Source organism: Sorex araneus, chromosome 5, assembly GCF_027595985.1.
Source record: "Sorex araneus isolate mSorAra2 chromosome 5, mSorAra2.pri, whole genome shotgun sequence".
Taxonomy (NCBI): Eukaryota; Metazoa; Chordata; class Mammalia; order Eulipotyphla; family Soricidae; genus Sorex; species Sorex araneus.
In genome coordinates this window covers 85,550,774-85,573,866 of record NC_073306.1, presented here as the reverse complement: position 1 = coordinate 85,573,866, position 23,093 = coordinate 85,550,774, and the positions used below count along the sequence as shown (strand labels likewise).

The following is a 23,093-nucleotide window of genomic DNA, read 5'->3' as shown; positions in this document are numbered from 1 at the left end:
GAAAGTGACACAAAGTAGCGGGCCGAGCCCGGCGGAGCGCGGCGGAGCTGGGGGGCGGGAGGCGCGCGGGGAGCCCAGCGCCCCCCGCCGCAGCCCCGGCATGGACGCCGCGGGGCCGCCGGGCCAGGCGCCGGGCGCCGAGCGCTGAGGTGAGACTCCGGGGCCCGCGGGGGCTCGAGGGTGGGGGGCGCGATGCCGCGGGAGGGTGCGGATGGGGTGCAGCCTGGGTGGGGGGCGGCGGGGTGCTCGAGGAAGGGGAGAACTGGAGGCTGTCGGAGGGTGCAGGATGGGTTGCCGGGGGTGCAGGAGGCGGCAGGATGGGGCGCGGGGGCGCGCAGCCTATGGGGCGGCGGGGAGGGAGGTGCGGCGCCCAGAGTTGAGCGCGGTGGAGAGAGTCCTCGGTCCGAGGGTTGGGGGGCCCCGGTCTAGGGAGCTGTGCCTCTAAGAGGTGGGGGTGCTCTGCACGGGGACGAGCGGGAGCGAGGGGCGCTGCTCTGGGTTCTGCCTTTGGCGCTGGGAGGGGTCGGGGTGGAGACGGGTGGCAAATGAGCGGGGGGTCTCGCAATTGCCGGGCCAGCCGGCGGCCCTTGCTGCCAGCCTCCTCGGACACGAGGGTCCCTCCCCAGGTTGGGACTGGAAGTCTCGGGCGGGCCCTTCCCTCGGTGAGGCTGTCTGCCACCCCAGCTGCTATTTTTATCTTCAGTGTGGCCGCGGGGGGCTGGGCCACGTGGCAGATGGGCTGCAGGGCTGAGAAACCTGGGAGCGGCGAGGCTGGGGAGCGAGCTGGGGGTGTCCCCTCCGCTCCCCTCCCCTTCCTCAGAGACAGTCAGGTCTGGGGCCAGGCCAATTCTCAGCCTTTCCGGAGTCTTAGAGGGGAAAACTGCTTTCCTCCCCATCTTGGTCCAAACTTCTCCAAAACTCGGTTCCGTCACTAACTCCTGCGCGGGATCCAAACACGGGTCTTGGGAAAACCCAGTGTTTCTAGAAGACTCCCCAGCTGCTACCCACCCCACATCTCTCACCTCTCCCTCTGCTCCCCACCCTCCATGACTCACTCTAGCCTGGGTGGAGGCCCCCCCCCCCAGGGCTTGGCATCTCTGAAATGTGGATGAGGTTTGTCTGCCCAGCCAGGCACCCTTAGCAGCCAGGGCTGGGGCGGGTTAGGGGGGAGAGGAGTTCCGGGTCTTGCCTGCCCGCTGGGCCTTCTGGAGGAGAGTGTGGGTTCGTGGCGGGGAGCACTGGCCATGGGTACTGGCCAGAGCCTGTAATTAAGGAGGTCGGGCAGACGGACAATTAGTACCTCTTGGTGCTGACAGGCGGGCAGGGTGTGCCTAGTAGGAGGGAGGAGGAGAGGAGGAGGGGGAGGGACTGAAGTGCTCAGAGCCTGGCAGACAGTTTTCCTTGGGGCAAGTCTGGCTCGTGAGTTGGTCTTGTCCATGACAGTTTAGGTGGTCAGAGACAGGGGAAGGTGCATGGGAGCAGAAGCCCCTCATGACTGAACTGGGTGTGGAGAGACCCGGGGGCGCCGAGACCCCTCTGCTGACCCAGACGGGAGGAAGTGGTTTGGGGACTGCCGTGCAGGAAGTGAGGCCGGCTCCTCTGAAGGGGCCATCAGGGAAGCCCCAGAGACGGGGATGGGGGTCAGAAATGCTTTTGACTAGGGTGGAGGCAGCCCACTGTTTCCTGAGGTTCTGCCAGGTGCTTCCTGGCCACCAGCCCCCCCCAGCCCCACCTTGGAAAGTCAGCTTTCCAGTCAACACCAACTCCGCTCCCTAGCCAGGGCGCGTGGGGACAGCCACATGGGATGGGCCCCGAAGTGCCGTGCCCCTCCCACCAGTCTGCCTCCTCTCCCTGTCCCCCTCCTTCCCCTGTCGGACACGCTTTTCCGACAGCTCCAGGCGCCCCTTGGTGAGGGGGTGTGTGATTTTAGGGGCCCAGGGAGGCGCACCCACAGGAGGAGTCTGCAGGGGCATGAGGGGTCAACTTTAACTTGCCCACCTGACCTGTCACCTTTCTGCAGGGTCTCCCATGGGATTGCGGGACCTTGCCAGGTGAGATGGCACTGTGTGCAAAGCAGCGTCCCCCAGGTAAGACACTCAGCTCTCAGCAGAGGGTGGCTGGGGAACGGTGTGGGACCTCCACAAGGTTGGGGCGCAGCCCTGTCCCTCTTAGGTCTACTTAGAAAACCCAACTCTTGACCTTGAGTTCTGGCGAGGATGCTGAGCATCTTTTCCAGCCCCCAGAACTTGGAACTTGGACCCTCTGGGCTGGAGAAGCTGGGGCCTGGCCTGTGCCCGCGCTTCTCCCCGCCCCCGGTCCTGCAGGGCGGGCTGGTGGGCGGGGCCTGATGAGGTTGCCGGGACGACGCGGGCGGAGCCTCGCCCTTATTGGCCGTCCCGGGAGGTGGGGCGGGGCTTCGGCCGCCTACGCGGCGCTGGCGGGGCGGGCGCGGCCGCCGCAGTCGGGGCCGGCGGGCGGGGCGGGCGCGGGGGGCGGCGGCGTCCCGGAGCCGGCGGCCGCGACGGGCATGGCCCGGGCTGCTGGCGGGGCGCGCGCCCGACGGCCGGGGCTTCCCTCTGCGCCGCCGCAGCACCTGGGCCTCGCCCGGGGGCCGCCGCCTCGGTGCCGCTGAGGCCAAGGACGGACGGACGGACGGACTGTCCGTCTTGCCCCGCGCACTCCGGCGTCATGACGGTCCCCAAGGAGATGCCCGAGAAGTGGGCTTGGGCACCCGCTTCCTGGAGCCGAACAAAGCCGTCCTGGGGACCAGGTAGGAGGGGCAGCCACCGGGAGCCCCAGAGCCGCCACAGTTTCTCCCTCCAGCGCCGTCCCCAGCTCCCGTGGGGACCCTGCGTCCCGCCTGCCAGGGTCCAAGCGGTCCCCCTCCTTCCAGGGGTACGGGCACTGCGCTGGGGGAGTTTGGGGCAGTGACGGGGAGGCGCAGCTGGAGGATGCTGCGGCCCAGGTGAGCTCTTCAGGGGGAGAGAAGGCTTTGTGCTAAGTAAGCGCCGGCTGGGCTGGCTTCGAGATGGGGGTGGCCAGTGGCAAGTGGCAGTGGATCCTTGCAGGACAGTGCCATGCTTGGGGCCGGAACTCATTGCCCAAGGTCTGGGGTCTGGGTCTCGCCCCCCCCAGTGGGAAGTGATTGTTGATGAGAGGGGGAAACCCTGCCATATCTCCTCCTTGTCTGCGGTCAGAAGCCCCACATCCCCGACCCCGCCCTCCCCCTCTTGGAAGATGGGCTTTGGAAGAAGGTGATGTCATTGAGGGCCAGTCAGAAGCCACTGCTGGTGGCATGTGACAAGCAGAGGCTCCTGGAGGGGGGGCCCACACGTGGGGCTGGAATACTGCCGCAGAGCAGTTCCAGGGCACAGTGACCCTCTGCCTCCTGTGCCACCCCCATTCCCAAGGTTGGGGGAGTCAGCGCCTGGGCTGGATAACTGGAGTTTCCCCGGGGAACGCATGTCTTCTGTGTCTGCAGCTCCTAATCCTGCAGCGATGTCCTAACTAATGGCTAAGGTGCTAAGCATGTCCCCTTAGCCACCCCCAGGGGAAGCTGGGTTCACTGACAGATGAGAGGAGGTAGAGGGGAGAGGAGGGGGAGGGGAGGGGGAGGGGAGGAGAGAAGAGGGGAGTGATTGAGAGGAGAGGAGGGAAGGTGTAGCATCCTGTCTTCACAGCCTAGAGTGGGCAAGGGGTGTGAAAGGTGGACTGGATGGGAGATCCAGGGAGCTCTGGGATTCTGCAGACAGACCCTGGGCCTTCAGTGGAACCCCCACAGTGTGTGGGGAGCCTCATTTTGCCCCTTCTGACCTCAGCATCATTCTGTTGCAGAAGAAGAAAGGCGGGCTCGGGCCAATGACCGGGAGTACAATGAGAAATTCCAGTACGCGGTGAGTGCCCTAGTCCTGGATCCTTAACCTGCAGGTTTACTCACAGGGATGTGGGACCCAAGGGACATTTAGAAGCTGCAGAAGGTCCCTGAACGCGTGCAGTAACCACACACAGAAAGTCCGGAGTTTCTGCCAGTGATCTCCCCGTTGCATTTCTTAGGACATGGAAAGGGATTGCAAGTGGAAAATGCCGAAGAAGTATAGCCCAGAGCATTGATTTCCCCCCTCCCGAGTCAGACAGGGGCCGGGGCCACAGTACAGTGGGTAGGGTGCTTGCCTTGCATGTAGTTGACCCACGTTCAATCTTCAGTATCCCGTATGGTATCCTGAGCCCCTCCAGGAGTAATCTCTGAGCTCAGAGCCAAGAATAAACCCTGAGCACTGCCAGGTGTGGTCCAAAAACCAAAACCAAAACCAAAGAGGGGACGTGGCATACGGTGTGGGGCAGCACGTGGTAGGGGGCAGCTCCTTACTTCATCTGCTGCTGTGCTTTTTTTATTTCTATTTTTGGTTTTTGAACTACACCCAGGATGCTCTCAAATCACTCCTGGACTGACTCTGGGGACCCTCTGTGGTGCTGGGGGGTCAAAGGCAAGTGCCTTCCCTGCTGCCCTGTGCCTCCAGCTCAAGCGACTGTGCTGGAGCCACTGACCCCTTGGATCTTCCTCTTCCCCACCCTCTTCCTTCTTCTCTTCCCCTGGCACCTCCTGTCCCCCAGGTGAGGGGATGATGGGGCTGAGACAAGTGCTCGTCTCTCTGGGGGGGTTCAGCGGCCGCTTCACCATCTTCTCTTCTGCTGATGTAGAGTAACTGCATCAAGACCTCCAAGTACAATGTTCTCACCTTCCTGCCTGTCAACCTCTTCGAGCAGTTCCAGGAAGTCGCCAATACCTACTTCCTGTTCCTTCTCATTCTGCAGGTAAGTGGTTGCTACCCCAAAACCAATAGAATCTGGGAGGAGAAGAACATCTGGGGGGCAGGGAGAAGGGGAAGAAGGTGGGGCTCACAGATCTCTCAGTCTTGCTCCTTTGCTCTCGGCCTCCGCAGCTGATCCCCCAGATCTCGTCCCTGTCCTGGTTCACCACCATCGTGCCTTTGGTTCTTGTCCTCACCATCACAGCTGTTAAAGATGCCACCGATGACTATGTGAGTCTTGGCCCCCTGCCCGGCCATCGTGGAGTCAGGGCTGAGTGGGAAGAGGGCAGCAGGGAGCAGGGGCACCTCCCAGAAGAGTGTCTGCAGGGTGGTCTACACAGGCTCCACGCCCCGTTGGTCCTCAGAGCCCGTGTTCGCAGGGCGGGTGATTACGCCCTCCCTCACCCTCAGCCACTGGAACTTGTGTGTCCTTTGGGGTGAATACCTCTGTTAATTTTTAAAAGGTGGGCTTGGAGACTGGAGGGATGGGACAGTGGGAAGGGCACTTGCCTTGTATGTGGCCAACCTGGGTTGGTTCCCCAGGAAGGAAGGGAGGGAGGGAGGGAAAGGAAAGGAAAGTGAGGAAGGGAGGGAAGGAAAGAAGGAAGGACGTTAATTTCCATGGTGGCCTGTGGAGTGGTTTCTCAGTAAAGGGGGTGAACCGAATGCGTCTGGAGCCGGGCTGCTCTGAAGTTTCTCCCCTGCCCGCAGTTCCGCCACAAGAGTGATAACCAGGTGAACAACCGCCAGTCCCAGGTGCTGATTAACGGCATGTGAGTGCCCCGGGAGGGATGGGGTGCCCCAGAGACACCCCCTGGCTTCTCCCCAGAGTTGTTGACGTTCTTCTTTCTTTTTTCTCAGTCTGCAGCAGGAGCAGTGGATGAACGTCTGTGTCGGTGACATCATCAAGCTCGAGAATAACCAGTTTGTGGCGGTAAGGGGCCAGGCACCCCGTGGCTGAGGAGGTCCTCGCTTTTACTTTGTCCCTGTCGACCCTTGCCACCGGGGAGGCACCTCAGTGAAGTGCGGCTTCTGGGCCAGCCCCCGCCTCGTGGCTGTGCTCTGGGCCAGGGCAGTCACGGTGCTGGGGCTGGGGGTGGGGGGGCCCACAGCGCTCACGAGGCTGTCCCCCAGGCGGACCTCCTGCTCCTCTCCAGCAGCGAGCCCCACGGGCTGTGCTACATCGAGACCGCGGAGCTCGATGGGTGAGTCCACGCGCAGCCGGAAGGTTTGGGGACGAGACTTATCTTTGGGGACACTCGTTCCAAGGCTTGCCTGTTGGGGGTGCTCTCGTGTTACTTTCCGGGGAGGTGTGGAGGCAGCCCTGGTGGTGTTGGGTGCCCCCCAACTTGGCTCTGGGGGGTGCAGAAGGGAACCAGGATGTGGGGACACTGTCCTTGCAGAGAGACCAACACAAAAGTGCGCCAGGCAATCCCTGTCACCTCGGAGCTGGGGGACCTCAGTAAGCTCGCCAAGTTTGACGGTGAGTGACTGGCAGCTGGCAGGAGGGAAGGGCTGGGCTTGGGGTTGAAATTGCACTCTACCCCCTTTCTGAAGATAGGAGACACACTTGGCAATGCTCAAGGCTTATTCCTGCTCCTGGGCTCAGAGATCACTCCTGGTAGATCTGGGGACCATATGGGGTGCCAGGAATGGGGTCCGGGGTGGCCATGTGCAAGGCTAGTGCCCTACCTGTCTGTACTGTCACTCTAGCCTTTGGTCCTTGATTCTTTCTTTTTTTTGTTTTTCTTTTTGGGTCACACCCAGGGATGCACAGGGGTTACTCCTGGCTCTGCACTCAGGAATTACTCCTGACAGTGCTTGGGGGACCATATGGGATGCTGGGAATTGAACCCAGTTGGTTGCGTGCAAGGCAAACGCCCTACCTGCTGTGCTATTCCTCCAACCCCTGGTCCTTAATTCTTGATTCAAATTAAATTTTCGGGTTACTGTAATTAAGAAATTGAAGCTTTGTGAGCATAAAATGACCTCCTGCTTAATGTGGAATTGTTTTCGATAGGAGAGTCGGCAATGAGGAGATGCCAAATCCTAGCTGGATACTTAATTCTTTCTTGTTTACTTTTATGATCGGACCACACCCTGAAGTGCTAGGGTGCCCCTCTGCATCTGTACTTGGGGGTCCCACCCTCTGGGACTGTGCCTGTAGTTGCAGTGCTTTGGGGCGTGCAGTGCCAGAGACTCCCTGCTTTTAGAGCCATCTTGCTGCCTCCACACTTCAACTACCACCCCTTCATGTTAGTGATCACACCCAGGGTCTCACCCATGTGAGGCAAATACTTTGCCAGCAAGCCACATTCCAATCCCCTCGTACTTTCTTTATTTATTTAGGCTTTTTTGGTCATACCCGGTGATGCTCAGGAGTTATTCCTGGCTCTCAGAAATTACTCCTAGCAGTGCTCAGGGGACCATATGGGATGGCAGGGATCGAACCTGGTTGGCTGCATGCAAGGCAAACACCCTATGTGCTGTACTGTCGCTCTAGCCCCTCACACTTTATTTTGGGTGGAGGGGGTTTGCATCACACCTGGCTGTGTTTAGGGCTTATTCCTGGCCTGGTTTGAGGGGTCACTCCTAGTAGGGCTTGGGGTACCTTTTTTGGTGCCGGGGACCAAATCCAGTCAGACCTGTGCAAAGCAAGTGCCTTAACTCCTAGACTACCTGTCTGGACCCTGGTCTGTGAGCTAAAGGTCAGTTCAGACAGCTGCGCCTGACAGCTGCCTGCTTGCCTGCCTGGTGAGAGTCAGGCTTTTTTCACTGTTCATCAGGAGTAGAAACGTCTGCTCCTTCTGCCCGCCAGATCGCATGGTGTCCCATCCTGCTCAGGATTCCCAGCCATCAGTAAAGGCTCATTCACATTTTGCCTATGTTCGTAGCCACGTAGAATACTGGTATCGGACGGTGCCCAAGCCTCTGCAGCCTGCCTCTCTTTCTCCAGTAACTACACCCCGGGCACCTTAGCACGGAAGAAATTTACCACATTCTCTTTAATAGTGGTGTTAATATTTTATAGAATCAATACTTCATTTATTCAGCGAGTCCCTGGCTTCTCTTTTGCTCCCGGTCCTCTGTGGCCCAGATAAGGCTCCAGCAGGAACCACTGTAGCTGTATTCTCATTTCTGTAGAACGCAGCTGCGGAGTGGGGCGACAGGCCTGAAGTCTGTGCACTCTTCTTTGCGAGGTGCCATACCTGGCTGTGTGCTGGGCTTTCTCCCCACTACAGAGTGGGGATCATCCGGGGGCTCCTGCTGCCGGGCCTGTACTCCCAGCTCTGCAACAGTCTCCCCGGCCTGGTGCTTTTGTCTTCATTCATGCTGCTCCATTTCTTTCTCAAGAGCTGAACTGAGGGGGCTGGAGTGATAGCACAGCAGGTAGGGCATTTGCCTTGCAAGCTGCCGACCCAGGTTCGATTCCCAGCATCCCATATGGTCCCCCGAGCACCACCAGGAGTGATTCCTGAGTGCAGAGCCAGGAGTAACCCCTGTGCATCACCGGATGTGATCCAAAAAGAAAAAAAAAACTGAACTGGGGGCCAGAGAGACAGGACAGCAGGGAAGGAAGGCGCTGCCTTGCTCACAGCTGATTGAGATTTGATCCCCGGCACCACATAGGGTCCCCCAGGAGTGGTCCCTGAGCACAGAGCCAGGAGTAAGCCCTGAGCACAGCTGGGTGTGGCCCAAGCCCCCCACCAGCATATCCCTCCCCCTAAATAAAACCCGAAAACCCCCTGTGGGTTCCCCCCACGGCAGGTGCGGGCAGTGCGGGTCACCATCCCTCTCCTCCACTGCGTTCCCGCTGGCCCCTGGTCTCCTGGTCCAGCCGTGTATGGGGCCGCTCATGGTGTGGCTTTTTCTGTGCTCGTCCAGGTGAGGTGATCTGCGAACCCCCCAACAACAAGCTGGACAAGTTCAGCGGCACCCTGTACTGGAAGGAGAACAAGTTCCCGCTGAGCAGCCAGAACCTGCTGCTGCGGGGCTGCGTGCTGCGCAACACGGAGTGGTGCTTCGGGCTGGTGGTCTTTGCGGGTGAGCCTTCCAGCAGGCCTGGAGCCAGGGCGGGGACGCGGCTGCCGAGCGCAGCTGCTCCAGCCCTCCCTGCCCTTTTCCAGGCCCTGACACGAAGCTGATGCAAAACAGTGGCCGGACGAAGTTCAAGAGAACCAGTATCGATCGCCTCATGAATACATTGGTGCTCTGGGTAAGGACCCCCGCACAGCGTTGGCCCCGGCACTGACCCTTCCCCGGGCTCTGCCCTTGGCTCCCGTCTCCCCACCCCTGGTGAGGTTTAAAGAAAACCTCAGATTGGGTCTGGAGCGACAGTATAGCAGCGAGGGTGTTTGCCTCTAGGTGGCTGACCCAGGATCCATCCCTCGCATCCCCTATAGTCCCCTGAGCACCACCAGGAGTAGTTCCTGAGTGCAGAGTCCTTGAGCATTGCCGGCTGTAGCTCAAAAACCAGATAAAAAAGAAAAAAAAAAACAACGTCCTCAATCAAAAACAGCGTTCCTTTCGGGCTCCCTTCAACTCGGAAGACATTGTTTAAAACGGCTTAGGAAGGGACTGGCATGATAGCGTAGTGGGTGCTGTGCTTACAGAGAGGCTCGGCCCCCAGCACCCCTTGTAGTTCCCTGAGCCCTCTCAGGAGTGATCCCTGAGCACAGAGCCAGGAATGAGCCCTGAGCACTCTCAGGTGTGGCCCAAGAACCAAGAAAGGAAAAAGCTTAAGAGGGACAGAGGGAGGGAGAGAGCATAGGTTCGGGTGCTTATCTTGAATGTGGCCCACCCTCATCAGTCCCCGGGCATGTCTGGGAGTGAGCCCCAAGTACTGAGGGCGTCCCCCGTCCCCCACACAAAAGCTTAGGAGCTACATGAAGCAACTGACAGAAAGCTGAGAGGAATCTTCCCTTCTCTGATCCTGAGGTCACAGTTCCCAGGATGAGTCGCCCCTGCTTTTGTGTGGGGCTGACAGGGGAAATGCAGGGGGTTCTCCATGTGGAGGTTGAGCTGTGGGGGTGCCTGACCCTCAAAACTGAGGGGATCCCAAAGGCGAAGTTCCTGGCTGAGCAGTGCCTGGCTCCATCTCTTGTTTGCTTATGAAGCCCCTTGTCAGCTTCTGCTCCCCTTTTTATGCCCCCTGCCCTCAGTTTGTACACCTGTGTGCTGAGGTGTGGCTGGTCTTTGGGTGGAGGGGGGTGGCGGACGTGTCTCATTGGGGCCTGCGAGGCTGCGCTGCCCCCTGGTGGCCTGGGGAGTCCGGGGCCTTGTCATGGTTCCCAGCACCAGATGAACTACACACACCTGGAGGGGCATAGGAATGGGATTCTTTTGCTTTATTTTTTAAGTTTTTTGGTTTTGGAACCACACCTGGTGATTCTCAGGGGTAACTCTGGCTCAGCACTCAGGACAGTACTGGCAGTACTCGGGGGACCATATGGGATACTGGGGCTCAAAACTGGCTTGGCCAAGTGCAAGACAGGTGCCCTCCCACTGTACTGTCTCTCAGACCCACAAGTTACAAGATTTTTGACTATCAAGAACTTTATATCCATGAAGATGGCGAATTATGTCCCTGGATGCCTTTATAAAAATTGTTATTTTTTAACAATCTAGATGAGATAATTAGCATTACTAAAACTTGCATTAAAAAATTGGGGGCCTGGGGCGATAGCACAGTGGGTAGGGCATTTGCCTTGCACGCGGCTGACCCAGGTTTAATCCCCAGCATCCCATATGGTTCTTTGAGCACCGCCAGGGGTGATTCCTGAGCACAGAGCCAGGAATAACCCCTCTGCATTGCCAGGTGTGACCCATAAAGCAAAAAAAAAAAATGGGGGGCTTTGGGGCTGGAGCAATAGCACAGCAGGTAGGGCCTTTGCCTTGCACGTGGCTGACCCAGGTTCAATTCCCAGCATCCCATATGGTCCCCTGAACACCGCCAGGGGTAATTCATGAGTGCAGAACCAGGAGTAACCCCTGTGCATTGCTGGATGTGACCCAAAAACAAAAAAAAACAAAAAAAATGAATTGGAGGCCAAACTTAGAGCACCAAGCGGTGCTCAGGGCTTACTCTGCTCTATGCTCAGAGATCCCTCCTGTCAGTGCTCAGAGGACCCTGTGTGGTGCCAGATCTCGAACCTGGGTCAGCCGCATGCAAGGCAAGCACCCTACCTGCTGTACTATCACTGTGGCTCATATTACTATTATTTTTAACAATCTGGATGAGATCAGCAACATTGCCAAAACTTACATTAAAAATTTATTTATAGGGGCCGGAGTGATAGCACAGCGGGTAGGGCGTTTGCCTTGCACGCGGCCAACACGGGTTCGATCCCCAGCATCCCATATGGTCCCCCAAGCACTGCCAGGAGCAATTCCTGAGTGCAAAGTCAGGAGTAACCCCTGAGCATTGCTGGGTGTGACCCAAAAAGCAAAAAAAAAAAATTATTTATATTTAATTTGGGGGCACACCTGGAGGTGTTCAGTCCTGACTCCTGGCTTTGCACTCAGGGCTCACTCCTGGTGGTGCTCGAGGACCCTCTGTGGTGTCAGGATGGCACCCAGGAGGGCCATGTGCAGGGCAGGCACCTTCCCTGGTGCTCACTCTCCAGCCTGAGCTCTCCAAGGCGCGGGCACGAGTGAGTGGTGCCCTGCGGGGAAGTTTGCTTCGGAGGGCTGCAGCACCTAACCTCTGCTTCTCGTTCTTCCCCAGATTTTCGGGTTCCTTGTCTGCATGGGCGTGATCCTGGCCATCGGCAATGCTATCTGGGAGCACGAGGTGGGGGCGCGCTTCCAGGTGTACCTGCCCTGGGACGAGGCGGTGGACAGCGCCTTCTTCTCGGGCTTCCTCTCCTTCTGGTCGTACATCATCATCCTCAACACCGTGGTGCCCATATCGCTCTACGTCAGGTGGGCGCCCTCACCCCCGCCTCGGGCTCCCTGCAGGCTTCTCTCAGAAGGAGCAGTCTTTGCCGAGGAGCACAGGTTGCGAGCTCCTCTGGGTGCCATGCCCTCCCTGTCGGGACCCCCGCAGTCAGGCGGGATTGCACCTGTTCCTTGCAGGCCTGCTCTGTGCCTGAAGCATCACATGGCAGTGACACGGCTGTGTCAGGAGTGGGTCTTGATCCCTCTGGGAGCTTCAGCCTGGCAGAGAAAGTCCTGAGCCTCTTAGGAAGCAGTCTGCGTGCTGGCCCTGCACACAGCCGTCCTGGGTTTAATCCCCAGCACCACCAGGAGTGATTCTGAGCGCAGGAGCCAGGACTGACTTCTGAGTATTGCCCAGTGTGGCCCCAAAACAATAATGACAACAGTAGTAAAAAAAAGCAATCAGGAGCTAGAGTGTAGGACAGCGGGGAGAGCATTTACCTTTCATGTGGCTGACTCGGATTTGATCCCTGGCATCCCACATGGTCCCCCGAGCACCTCCAGGAGGAATTCCTGAGTGCAGAGCCAGAAGTAAGCCCTGAGCACTGCTGAGTGTGGCCCCAAAACAAAACTGAGGTTCCATGTTGCATTATCATTGTGATTTTTTTCCATCTTTGGGCCTTGCTTTGCTGTCGGTGTTTTGTGTCTTGTTTCCCTGGGAGCCCTGTGGCAGTGCGCAGGAGACCTTGCTGTGTCTCCTCAGCTTGTGGAGTGTGTGCTGGGGTGAGGGATGCTGGACACATAGCCAGCCCCACCCCATCATGTGCGGTACTTGGCTCCTGAGAGCTGCCCGGGACCCCTGGCTCGGAACCCTTCCTGGAGGTGCCAGTGGCCCTGACCGTGGCCAACTGTGTGAGGGACTCGGCCCTCTAGGGCCACTGTGGCCAGGCGCCAGGCTCTGTGTCCCCGGCTCTCGGTGGCGGCTGCATTCCCGTTTGCCTCGTGTCTCCGAAAGCCACAGAGCCAAGGTTGGGGGCTCCGAGAGCAAGGGGCGCCCCTGTCCACACTGCTGCATCCCCACCCAGGGGCGCCTGTGTCTAGCCTATGCGGCGCCCTCACGATCTCTCTTTCTCTCTCTCCCTCCCCTCGCGCTTTCTCTCGTTCTCTCTGCATGGTTTCTGTATTGTTAGCCCTGAGGTAAGCCCGGCTGGAGTATCCGTCCCTGCGCCTTCCTGCTCCTCACCTGTGCTGCCCCCACCCCGCCCGCCCAGGCCCTCTGCCCTGGGCAGCCTGGAGTGCTCGGGGGACGGGGCTCCGCCACCCCCGCCTCCACCTCGGGGGGCTCCTCGCCCTGCCCCCCGCCACAGGGGTGTCTGTCGTGGCTGCCCGCCGTCGTCCTCTCTCTCCGTTCTTGTTCTCTCCCGCCCCAGCGGAGGGCCCGTGGCCTGTGGGGTGGGGCCTCCCGCGTCCCCTTCCTGCCCCAAGCCGTTCCTTGTGTCCCCACGCAGTGTGGAGGTCATCCGCCTGGGCCACAGCTACTTCATCAACTGGGACAAGAAGATGTTCTGCATGAAGAAGCGGACGCCGGCGGAGGCCCGCACCACCACCCTGAACGAGGAGCTGGGCCAGGTGGAGTACATCTTCTCGGACAAGACGGGCACGCTCACGCAGAACATCATGGTCTTCAACAAGTGCTCCATCCACGGCCGCAGCTACGGTACGCAGGCGGCGCCGAGACTCCTCCTTCTCCCCACCACTTAGCCCGTTCTGATCTCAGCTTTTCTTGTTTTTGATTTTTTTTTCTTTTTGGGTCACACCCGGCAATGCACAGGGGTTACTCCTGGCTCATGCACTCAGGAATTGCCCCTGGTGGTGCTCAGGGGACCATATGGGATGCCGGAATTCGAATTCGGGTCGGCCACATGCAAGGCAAATGTCCTACCTGCTGTACTATCGCTCCAGCCCCTTGTTTTTGATTTTTTTTTTGGGGGAAGGGGAGGCTAGGCCACAGCCGGCAGTGCTCAGGGATTATTCCTGGCTCTGCACTCAGGAATTACTCCTAACGTGCTCGGGGGACCATATGGGATGCCGGGAGTCAAACCCGGGTTGGCCGCATACAAGGTTTGCCCTGTTGGGAGCCCAAGTTCTCTCCGAGCCGCCTGCTCAGGCCCCTGTGGGTCTGTGGAATGTGGCCATGACCTTCCCGCTGTGGTTTTGCTGCCCTGGCCTTGTGGCCAAGCCGATGGGGTGCTGTGTGAGGGCTGGCCCCGGGGAGCCCCACTGAGAACTGCTTCTCGGTGCCAGCCCAGCCCGTCGCCTGTGCGCGACTCAGTCTGCCCTGGGGAGCAGGCGCTGGGGAGGCCTCTGTCATCTGGGGTTGGGCGCAGCCTGGAGGCTTCTCCTGGGCTCTGAGGCTGCTTCCCGGTGTCCCCGTTGTGTGCAGGTGACGTGTTCGATGTCCTGGGGCACAAAGCTGAGCTGGGAGAGGTAAGGTCCAGTTGCCCTCGCCTGCAGGGCTCGGTTCAGCGGGGTCCTGTGCCATCGGTGAGTGGCAGGGAAGCGGGGGAGCCACAGGAGCAGGACTTTGGTCTGTTTATTTGGGGGCCACACCTGGCGGTGCTCAGGGGCCCTCCCAGCTCTGTGCTGGCGGGTCCTTTCTGGTGGGGCTGTCAGGGACCCCTGTCCACTCACAAAACCTGTGCTCAGGCCCGGAGCCCCAGAAGCAGGTGCACGAAGCCCCCTTACCCGTGCGATGGGGGAGATGCGTCTCATGCTCTGATTATGTTGATCCAGGAGCTTGTTTGCGTCATGATCTTGTGTCATTACTACGGTTGATTTGGAATACTGCAGCCCTAATAACGAGCCCTCGGGCCTTCCCGCGGTAGTCCTGCAGGGCGGGCAGGGACAGGTTGGCCCGGAGACCCTCTCCCTGACTTCTGTCTTCTCTGCTTCTCTGCTCCAGAGGCCTGAGCCCGTCGACTTCTCCTTCAACCCCCTGGCGGACAAGAAGTTCTTGTTCTGGGACCCCACGCTCCTAGAAGCGGTCAAGATGGGGGACCCCCACACGCACGAATTCTTCCGGCTCCTGTCTCTGTGTCACACGGTGATGTCAGAGGAGAAGAGCGAGGGTGAGGCAGAGCTGGCGGGTCCCCAGCCGGGCTCGTGGGTGGGGGTCCAGACTCTCGGGTTCGGTGCAGGGAGGGGGTCCGGGAAGGGCCATGAGCTCTGAGGCCGCCTGTGGGTCCCTCCCAGGGGAACTGTACTACAAAGCCCAGTCCCCAGATGAGGGGGCGCTGGTCACCGCAGCCAGGAACTTCGGTTTTGTCTTCCGTTCTCGGACCCCCAAAACCATCACTGTGCACGAGCTGGGCACGGCCATCACTTACCAGCTGCTGGCCATCCTGGACTTCAACAATATCCGCAAGCGGATGTCTGTCATCGGTGAGGCGGGGCGCGGGGCGGTCCTGTGGGCGTGCGCACCCTGGGGGGCACCTTAGCCTGCCCGGCCTTCTCTGAACTCTCCGGCCCTGCCTTGCTTGTAGTGCGGAACCCGGAGGGGAAGATTCGTCTCTACTGCAAAGGGGCCGACACGATCCTGCTGGACAGGCTGCAGCCCTCCAGCCCCGACCTCCTCAACACCACTTCTGACCACCTGAATGTAGGTGTGCGGGGGCCGGGGGGCCGGTCGTGGCTCCTGGTGTGTGGGGGAGGTGGCTGATGGGCGCCTCTGGACCCTGCCCCAGGAGTACGCTGGGGAAGGGCTGAGGACGCTGCTGCTGGCCTACAAGGATCTGGACGAGGAGTACTACGAGGAGTGGGCCGAGCGCCGGCTCCAGGCCAGCCTGGCCCAGGACTGCCGCGAGGACAGGCTGGCCAGAGTGTACGAGGAGGTGGAGAGCGACATGGTGGTACGGGCCCGGCCTGGGGCAGGGGTGGGCCCTGAGGGCAGGTCCTGGGAGCAGCTCCACAGCCCCGGGGGTCTTTCAGCTGCTGGGTGCCACGGCCATCGAGGACAAGCTCCAGCAGGGGGTCCCAGAGACCATCGCCCTCCTGACGCTGGCCAACATCAAGATCTGGGTGCTGACCGGGGACAAGCAAGGTGAGCGCTGGCAGGACCGGCAGGGGGGCTGTGGGCGCAGCACAGCAGACCTGCCCGTGTCACAGCTCCTGCTGTCTCTCTTGGTAGAGACGGCCGTGAACATCGGCTACTCCTGCAAGATGCTGACGGACGACATGGCCGAGGTGTTCGTCGTCTCGGGCCACACCGTCCTGGAAGTGCGGGCTGAGCTCAGGTGGGCCTAGGTGGGTGGCACCCTCGGCCTGCGCGGCGCGAGTGTCTGCTGCCCCCCACCTGAGACCACCTCTCCCCGCTGCAGGAAGGCCCGGGAGAAGATGATGGACTCGTCCCGCCCTGTGGGCAATGGCTTCAGCTACCAGGAGCAGCTCTCCGCCTCCAAGCTCACGTCGGTCCTGGAGGCCGTGGCCGGGGAGTATGCCCTGGTCATCAACGGCCACAGCCTGGTGAGCGCCACGAACGTGCAGGGCTTCAGCAGGCGGCTTTTTGGGTTTGTTTTTGCTTTATTTTGGGCCAGACCAGGCGACACTCAGGGGTTACTCCTGGCTCTGCACGCAGGAATCAATTAATTACTCCTGGAGTGCTTGGGGGACCACATGGGATGCTGGAGAGTGAGCCTGGCTCAAGCGCGTGATGGCAGATGCCCTCCCCGCCATGCTGTTGCGCCGACCGTTTTGTTGTTTTTGTGGGGGAGGGACCTCCCAGCAGTGCTGGGTGGGGGTGGAACTCAGGGCCTTATGCCTTCGAGGCCCGGCCTGGCACTGGGGCCTCCCCCCACCCACACAGGCACCGAGCCACGCTCCTGGGGCTGGGGCTGCCGGCTCCGTGGGGACGAGGCTCTCGAGGCTCCGTGTTCCAGGCGCACGCGCTGGAGGCCGACATGGAGCTGGAGTTCCTGGAGACGGCGTGTGCCTGCAAAGCCGTCATCTGCTGCCGGGTGACGCCCCTGCAGAAGGCGCAGGTGGTGGAGCTGGTGAAGAAGTACAAGAAGGCTGTGACGCTGGCCATCGGGGACGGCGCCAATGATGTCAGCATGATCAAGAGTGAGTGGGGCCAGGGCGGGAGCCTGGCAGGGGTGGGGGCGTTTGCCTAGCGCACAACATTGCACAAGGTCCCCCGAGCCCCTGGGAGTGAACCTGAGTGTGGAGCCAGGAGTGAGCCCCAAGCACAGCCCGTGTGGCCTAAAACCTAGAAATAAAACCCAGAATCAAGTGGGGGTCCCATGCGGGGCTAGGGGGACCGCTGTGACCTGGGGAACTCACCCTCCCTGCATCTCTTGTGCCTGCAGCGGCCCACATTGGGGTGGGCATCAGCGGCCAGGAGGGGATCCAGGCCGTTCTGGCCTCCGACTACTCCTTCTCCCAGTTCAAGTTCCTGCAGCGCCTCCTGCTGGTGCACGGGCGCTGGTCCTACCTGCGCATGTGCAAGTTCCTCTGCTACTTCTTCTACAAGAACTTCGCCTTCACCATGGTCCACTTCTGGTTCGGCTTCTTCTGTGGCTTCTCAGCCCAGGTAGCGCGTGCTCCCTGTGTGCCCGGCCGTGAGAGGCGGGAGGGTGGGCACAGCCACTACCTATTCTGGCCCCCGCCCGGGCCCGGCTCTCGGAGGGGCTGCTATAGACACGTGCCCTCTGCAGTGCCCCAGCCCCTCAGTGCCCTCTCTGTTCTCTTCACAGACCGTCTACGATCAGTACTTCATCACCCTTTATAATATCGTCTACACCTCCCTCCCTGTCCTGGCTATGGGGGTCTTCGATCAGGTATGAGGAGTTTGGAGGACCCAGAGAGATGGGGAGGAGAACAGAAGAAAAGTTCGGGAACTTTGGGGCTGGAGCGTGGTATGGTGGGTGGGGCATCTGCCTTACACGTGGCCGACCCAGGTTCAATCCCCGGCACCACATGTGGTCTCCCAAGTACCACCAGGAGTGACCCCTGAGTGCCGAGCCAGGAGTAAGCCCCAAGCACTGCTGGGTGTGATCCAAACACCACTCCCCTGCCAACTGTTAAGATGCTAAGGGACGCCTTGGGACTGGTAAGCTAGTACAGGAGGAAGGCACTTGTTCAAACCTTAGAACCACATGTAAAGCCCGGGCACTGCCGGGGGTCAGGAGTAGCCTCTCAGCACTGCTGGGTATGGACCCAAAGACCAAAAAAGAGGAGGAAATGGGGAGGGCTTGCCAGTGGCAGCATGTGGCACATGTGCCCACTGCCCTGGTCCCGGGCAGGTGGTTCCTGGACTTGCCTAGACCCCCGGGGCTGGACGCAGATGTACTGGGGTGCCTGTGGAGGGTTCAGGTTGGCTGTCACAGAATCAGAGACAGGCGGCAGGAGGACGCAGCTGGGGCCGGCCAGGCCCGGAGCAGCCTCTGAGGCCGCCCACCCACCCCAGGATGTCCCGGAGCAGCGGAGCATGGAGTACCCGAAGCTCTACGAGCCGGGGCAGCTGAACCTGCTCTTCAACAAGCGCGAGTTCTTCATCTGCATCGCCCAGGGCATCTACACGTCGGTGCTCATGTTCTTTATCCCCTACGGCGTCTTTGCCGAGGCCACACGGGACGACGGCACCCAGCTGGCCGACTACCAGTCCTTTGCCGTCACAGTGGCCACGTCGCTGGTCATCGTGGTCAGCGTGCAGGTGAGGGGGCGTGCTGGCCGCCTGTGCCGCTGCAGGGAGGGGCCCCTGCCCCCCACCCCGGCCCCAGGCGGGAGCAGCCCACACCAGCTCTGCCCTTCCCAGATCGGGCTGGACACGGGCTACTGGACAGCCATCAACCACTTCTTCATCTGGGGCAGCCTCGCCGTCTACTTCGCCATCCTCTTCGCCATGCACAGCAACGGCCTCTTCGGCATGTTCCCCAACCAGTTCCGCTTTGTGGGTGAGTCCTGGGGCCCGCCCAGCCCAGCACGGGGTCGGGGGCTCACCGGCTGGCGGGCCCTGGGAGCATCAGTACAGCTCGGGCAGGTGGTCCTGGGCTCTCCTGGGCTCACCCTCCGCTCTCCTGGCAGCAGGCAGGCTCCAGGGGGTCCCTCTAGGGAGACACAGTGAGGGGGCCCAGAAAGTGTGAAAGGGCTCTGAGGGGGGCAGGGCCAGAGCGGCAACACAGTAAGGCGCTTGCCTTGCATGCGGCTGACCTGGGTTCGATCCCCAGCACCCCATATGGTCTGAGCACCACCAGGAAGTGTGAGTGCAGAGCCAGGAGTGACCCCTGAGCAGCCCCGGGTGTGGCCCCAAAACAACATAAAAGGCCCTGTGGTGGGGCGGGAAGCCTGGGTGCCATGTGCTGTCAGGGCGGGATTCGGCTTGCCGGGAGTCTCCCTTGGTTGTGTTTCCATTTGCCTTCGGGCCACAGCTAGAGTGCATAGGGGTCCCTCCCGCCTCAGGGTCATCGGGGGTCAGGGGGCACTCCAGTGGTCATTGGGGTTTGGAGGGTCAGAACTGGAACTCCTGCATGCATAGCACAGCTCCAGCCCTCTGAGGGCTCTCTCCCTGGGCCCGCTTGGTTTGAAGCTGAGGCCAGGAGGGCCAGCGGCTCTGGACACCGAGGGGAGGAGGGCCAGCGGCTCTGGACACCAAGGGGAGGAGGGCCAGCGGCTCTGGACACCGAGGGGAGGAGGGCCAGCGGCTCTGGACACCAAAGGGAGGAGGGCCAGTGGCTCTGGACACCGAGGGGAGGAGGGCCAGCGGCTCTGGACACCGAGGGGAGGAGGGCCAGCGGCTCTGGACACCAAAGGGAGGAGGGCCAGTGGCTCTGGACACCGAGGGGAGGAGGGCCAGCGGCTCTGGACACCGAGGAGAAGGACATCAGTGCACTGGACACTGCCTGAGCACAGACCTTGTAAACTTTGCCCTGTGCCCACTTTTCACCCAGTATTCATTTATTTTTGGGTTGGGTCGGGTGGGTCCATCCCAGCAGTGCTCTGGGCCCCCTCCTGGCTCTTCGCTCAGGAATCACTCCTGGCAGGGTTCGGGTTCAGGGACCTCTGGTGTCAGGCATCGAACCCAGGTCAGCTGCTAACAAAGTCGCTGTCCTGTCGCCTCCTCCTCATCACCTGGAAGATCTTTATGTGACCCCGGGTATATAAAATAAGTACCAAGAAGTCCTCACTTTTTGGTAACAAATAAATTAAAGTTTCCATGACCCTACATTAAGTCACCAGACCCCATGTGGCGCCATGACCCACAGTTTAAGAAACTACACCCTAGGGCCTGAGGGCTAGCACGGAGGGGAAGGCACTTGCTTTGCATGCGGCTGAACCGGGTTCAATCATAGAGCCCTGTGAGCCCCACCAGGAGTGAGCCCTGAGTGCTGAGCTGGGAGACAGCCCTGAGCACAGAGAAGGGAGACAGCCCTGAGCGCAGAGCCGGGAGTGAGCCCTGAGCACAGAGCAGGGAGTGAGTCCTGAGCACAGAGCAGGGAGTGAGCCCTGAGCACAGAGCAGGGAGTGAGCCCTGAGCACAGCGCAGGGAGTGAGCCCTGAGCACAGAGCAGGGAGTGAGCCCTGAGCACAGAGCAGGGAGTGAGCCCTGAGCACAGAGCAGGGAGTGAGCCCTGAGCACAGAGCAGGGAGTGAGCCCTGAGCACCCTGAGGGCAGCCCATCCCTTTCCAAATGGCAGACGAGACAAGGGCCCAAGTCGGAGTTTGAGGTGATGTAGGAACATGAATTACACTGGACATTTCTCTGGGGCCTCAAAGGACTTGAGACTTGAGATGGGCCAGGGGGTCCGTCAGCTGCCGAGACGGTGTCCGGGACCCTTCCCAGCTGCCGCCTCCCGCCTGCCTTGCAGGTAACGCGCAGAACACGCTGGCGCAGCCCACCGTGTGGCTCACCATCGCGCTCACCACGGCCGTCTGCATCCTGCCCGTGGTCGCCTTTCGCTTCCTCCGGCTCAGCCTGAAGCCCGACCTCTCGGACACAGTGAGCACTGGGCTGTGCTGTGTGTGCGTGCGTGTGTGTGTGTGTGTGTGTGTGGTGGGAGGTGAGGTGCGGAGAGGGATTGCGGAGGTTGTGGGGCAGAGAGCGGACGTGTGGCTGCTGCAGCTGGGTGGGGTTGCCTGGTGTCAGGGTCCTCCCCGTGGGGCCATCTGTGCTGTGTTCCCGCCAGGTCCGCTACACGCAGCTGGTCAGGAAGAAGCAGAAGGCCCAGCACCGCTGCCTGCGGAGGGGGGGCCGCGGCGGCTCCCGGCGCTCGGGCTACGCCTTCTCCCACCAGGAGGGCTTTGGGGAGCTCATCATGTCGGGCAAGAACATGCGCCTCAGCTCCCTGGCGCTCTCCAGCTTCACCGCCCGCTCCAGCTCCAGCTGGATCGAGAGCCTGCGGAGGAAGAAGAGCGACAGCGCCAGCTCCCCAGGGCCGGGGCCGGGCACGGGGGCCGACAGGCCCCTCAAGGCGTGACCTCAGGGGGGCCGGGCTGGGAGCAGCTCAGGGCGGGGCCCAAAGGCAGAAGCAGAAGCAGAAGTGAGAACCGGGAGGCAGAAGAGCTGCCCGCGGGGCCCGGGAGTGACCGCTGGGTGCTTTTCTACTCCTCGCCCCGGTCCCAAGCTCACAAGAATGTATCATGCCGGGAACTGGGGACCTGCGCGCCTGACCCCGCGGCGCCGGCTCGTCCCTGTCTGTGTCTGTGTCTGTTCGGTTTGTGTCTCTGTGGCCGGTGGGGGAGGCCCTTTCTGTAACTTCATATTGGTGTCTTAACTCCCCCAGGCAGGGGGAGGCTGGCGTTGGGGGGAGGAGCCTCAGCACCCACCTGGCCCCCGCCTGGCCCCGTGGGGAGAGCGGATGGAGGGTTCAGTTCACCTGGAGAGTGAGGTGCCTCCCCCCCCCGCCCACTCACCCCCCCCCCCGTCAACTCCCGGGGCCCCCACGTCCTGCTGGCATTGGGCTGGAGCCCAGGCAAGTGACTTCTAGCCCTGACGTTTTCCTGCCCCCAGCGTCCCACCAGCCTTCCCTCACGGGCAGTTCCCAGCCTCACCACCCGAGACTGAGGCGGGCAGGAAATTGGCAGCTGGACGCCCTGGGCCTGGGCTGGAGGAATAGCTGCACCCCCCCATACACACACTAGGTGGGGGTGGGCGGGGGCAGCTGAACTCTGTCCTCCCTAGTGAGAGACGGAGAAGCTGGCGGTGGAGTGCAGGGTGGAGCAGGGGTGAGGTGGGGGGCAGCGCCCTTCGGACAGGGCTGCTGGGGTGGGTCCACCTGGCTGGGTCTCAGCACGCCCATCCCTCTGCCCGTCCTCGCACCTCAGAACATGCTACCAGACTGGGCGTGTCCCAGCCAGGCCAGTCTTAGGAAGGTCCTTGTGTCTGGCTATGAAGTGGGGGTTCTCAGGAAGAGGGTGGGGTGGGTCTGAGGCCCAGACACTCAGTGTGGGGGCCCAGAGCAGGGTGTGGGGGGAGGGCAGCCCTGGGGGCCACACAGTTTACAAACCCAACATCATGTCTGTCTGCGTGTCTCTCAGGAGAGAGTCTGACTTTTATACCAAAGAGGAAAAGATTTTTTTCATATTTGGTTTGTCTATATTATATATAAATATATATATATACAGTTATATATATATATATTATTTTTTGGTTCTCTCTCGTTTTTTAGGGAGGGAGGAAAGTACCAAGTTGCATTGAGCTGTAATTAAGGAACATTCTGTATAATTTATGACACATTTCTATACTTGCAAAAATTATATCATTTTATGGACATAAGAAAAAAATATTCCTTTTTATAAAATTCCCGTTTCTGAGAAACGTGTGATTTGTCTCTTTCTTGATTTAACCAGAACCATTGCTGAAAGCAAAGATCCCTCGAGTGTTTTGGTTTACTTTTAGGGCCGCACCTGGCAGTGCTCAGGGCTTACTCCTGGCTGTGTGCTGGGGGATCACTCCTGGCGGGGCTGGGTGGACCCCATGGGACGCTGGGGACCAAACCAAGGATGTTGCAGTAAAGCCAAATTGCAGTCAAAGTTTCTAAGAATCACTTTTTTTTTTTTAATTTGGAGGCACACCTGGCAGTTCTTAGAGGCTATTCCTGGCTCTGTACCTTGGGGACCATCTGTGCTTCTGGGGATCAAACCAGGGTCAGCTGCATGCAAAGCAGGTGCCTTAACCTCTGTACTGTCTTTTGTGCCCCCAAAGCGGCTTTTTGTTGTTGCTATTGTTTTGTGTATTTTGTGGGGCACACACCTGGCATTTGTTGGGGCTACTCCCTTACTCCCTGCACAGAGCTCAGGGGTGGCTCCAAACAAGGCCCAGGAGACCTTGAGGGTCATGCAAAGCTGTCTCCTGTGAACCACCTCCCCCCACCTGTGTTGAGTCCCGGGACAGAGGAGCCTGTGAGCACAGCT

General features: G+C 60.3%; 1 protein-coding gene across 2 annotated transcripts; it reads left to right on the top strand.

The window, feature by feature from the left end:
- Positions 1-22,499, top strand: ATP8B2 (ATPase phospholipid transporting 8B2). 2 transcript variants are annotated; one of them, XM_055139512.1, is made up of 28 exons: positions 1-149; positions 2,021-2,087; positions 3,835-3,893; positions 4,699-4,812; positions 4,941-5,039; positions 5,520-5,581; positions 5,670-5,742; positions 5,943-6,013; positions 6,212-6,291; positions 8,694-8,852; positions 8,936-9,024; positions 11,536-11,732; positions 13,196-13,404; positions 14,131-14,174; positions 14,650-14,815; positions 14,940-15,128; positions 15,230-15,345; positions 15,431-15,595; positions 15,675-15,786; positions 15,874-15,979; positions 16,064-16,208; positions 16,622-16,805; positions 17,051-17,274; positions 17,438-17,521; positions 18,151-18,396; positions 18,499-18,637; positions 20,549-20,679; positions 20,867-22,499. In XM_055139512.1, the coding sequence occupies exons 2-28, from the start codon at positions 2,057-2,059 to the stop codon at positions 21,155-21,157; spliced, it is 3,585 nt and encodes a 1,194-aa protein (XP_054995487.1). In that variant the 5' UTR covers positions 1-149; positions 2,021-2,056; the 3' UTR covers positions 21,158-22,499. The 2 variants fall into 2 exon arrangements, with proteins under 2 accessions (XP_054995487.1, XP_054995486.1); XM_055139511.1 differs by lacking the exons at positions 1-149; positions 2,021-2,087 and adding an exon at positions 2,493-2,770.
- Positions 22,500-23,093: the final 594 nt, after the last annotated feature.

Excerpts from the sequence above, each read along its gene's own strand:
- ATP8B2 (XM_055139511.1), top strand. The coding sequence starts at position 2,689 with ATGACGGTCCCCAAGGAGATGCCCGAGAAGTGGGCTTGGGCACCCGCT. Across the intron at positions 6,014-6,211 it reads GAGACCGCGGAGCTCGATGG|AGAGACCAACACAAAAGTGC; the intron begins GTGAGTCCACGC and ends CTGTCCTTGCAG. Across the intron at positions 15,129-15,229 it reads CAAGCGGATGTCTGTCATCG|TGCGGAACCCGGAGGGGAAG; the intron begins GTGAGGCGGGGC and ends CCTTGCTTGTAG.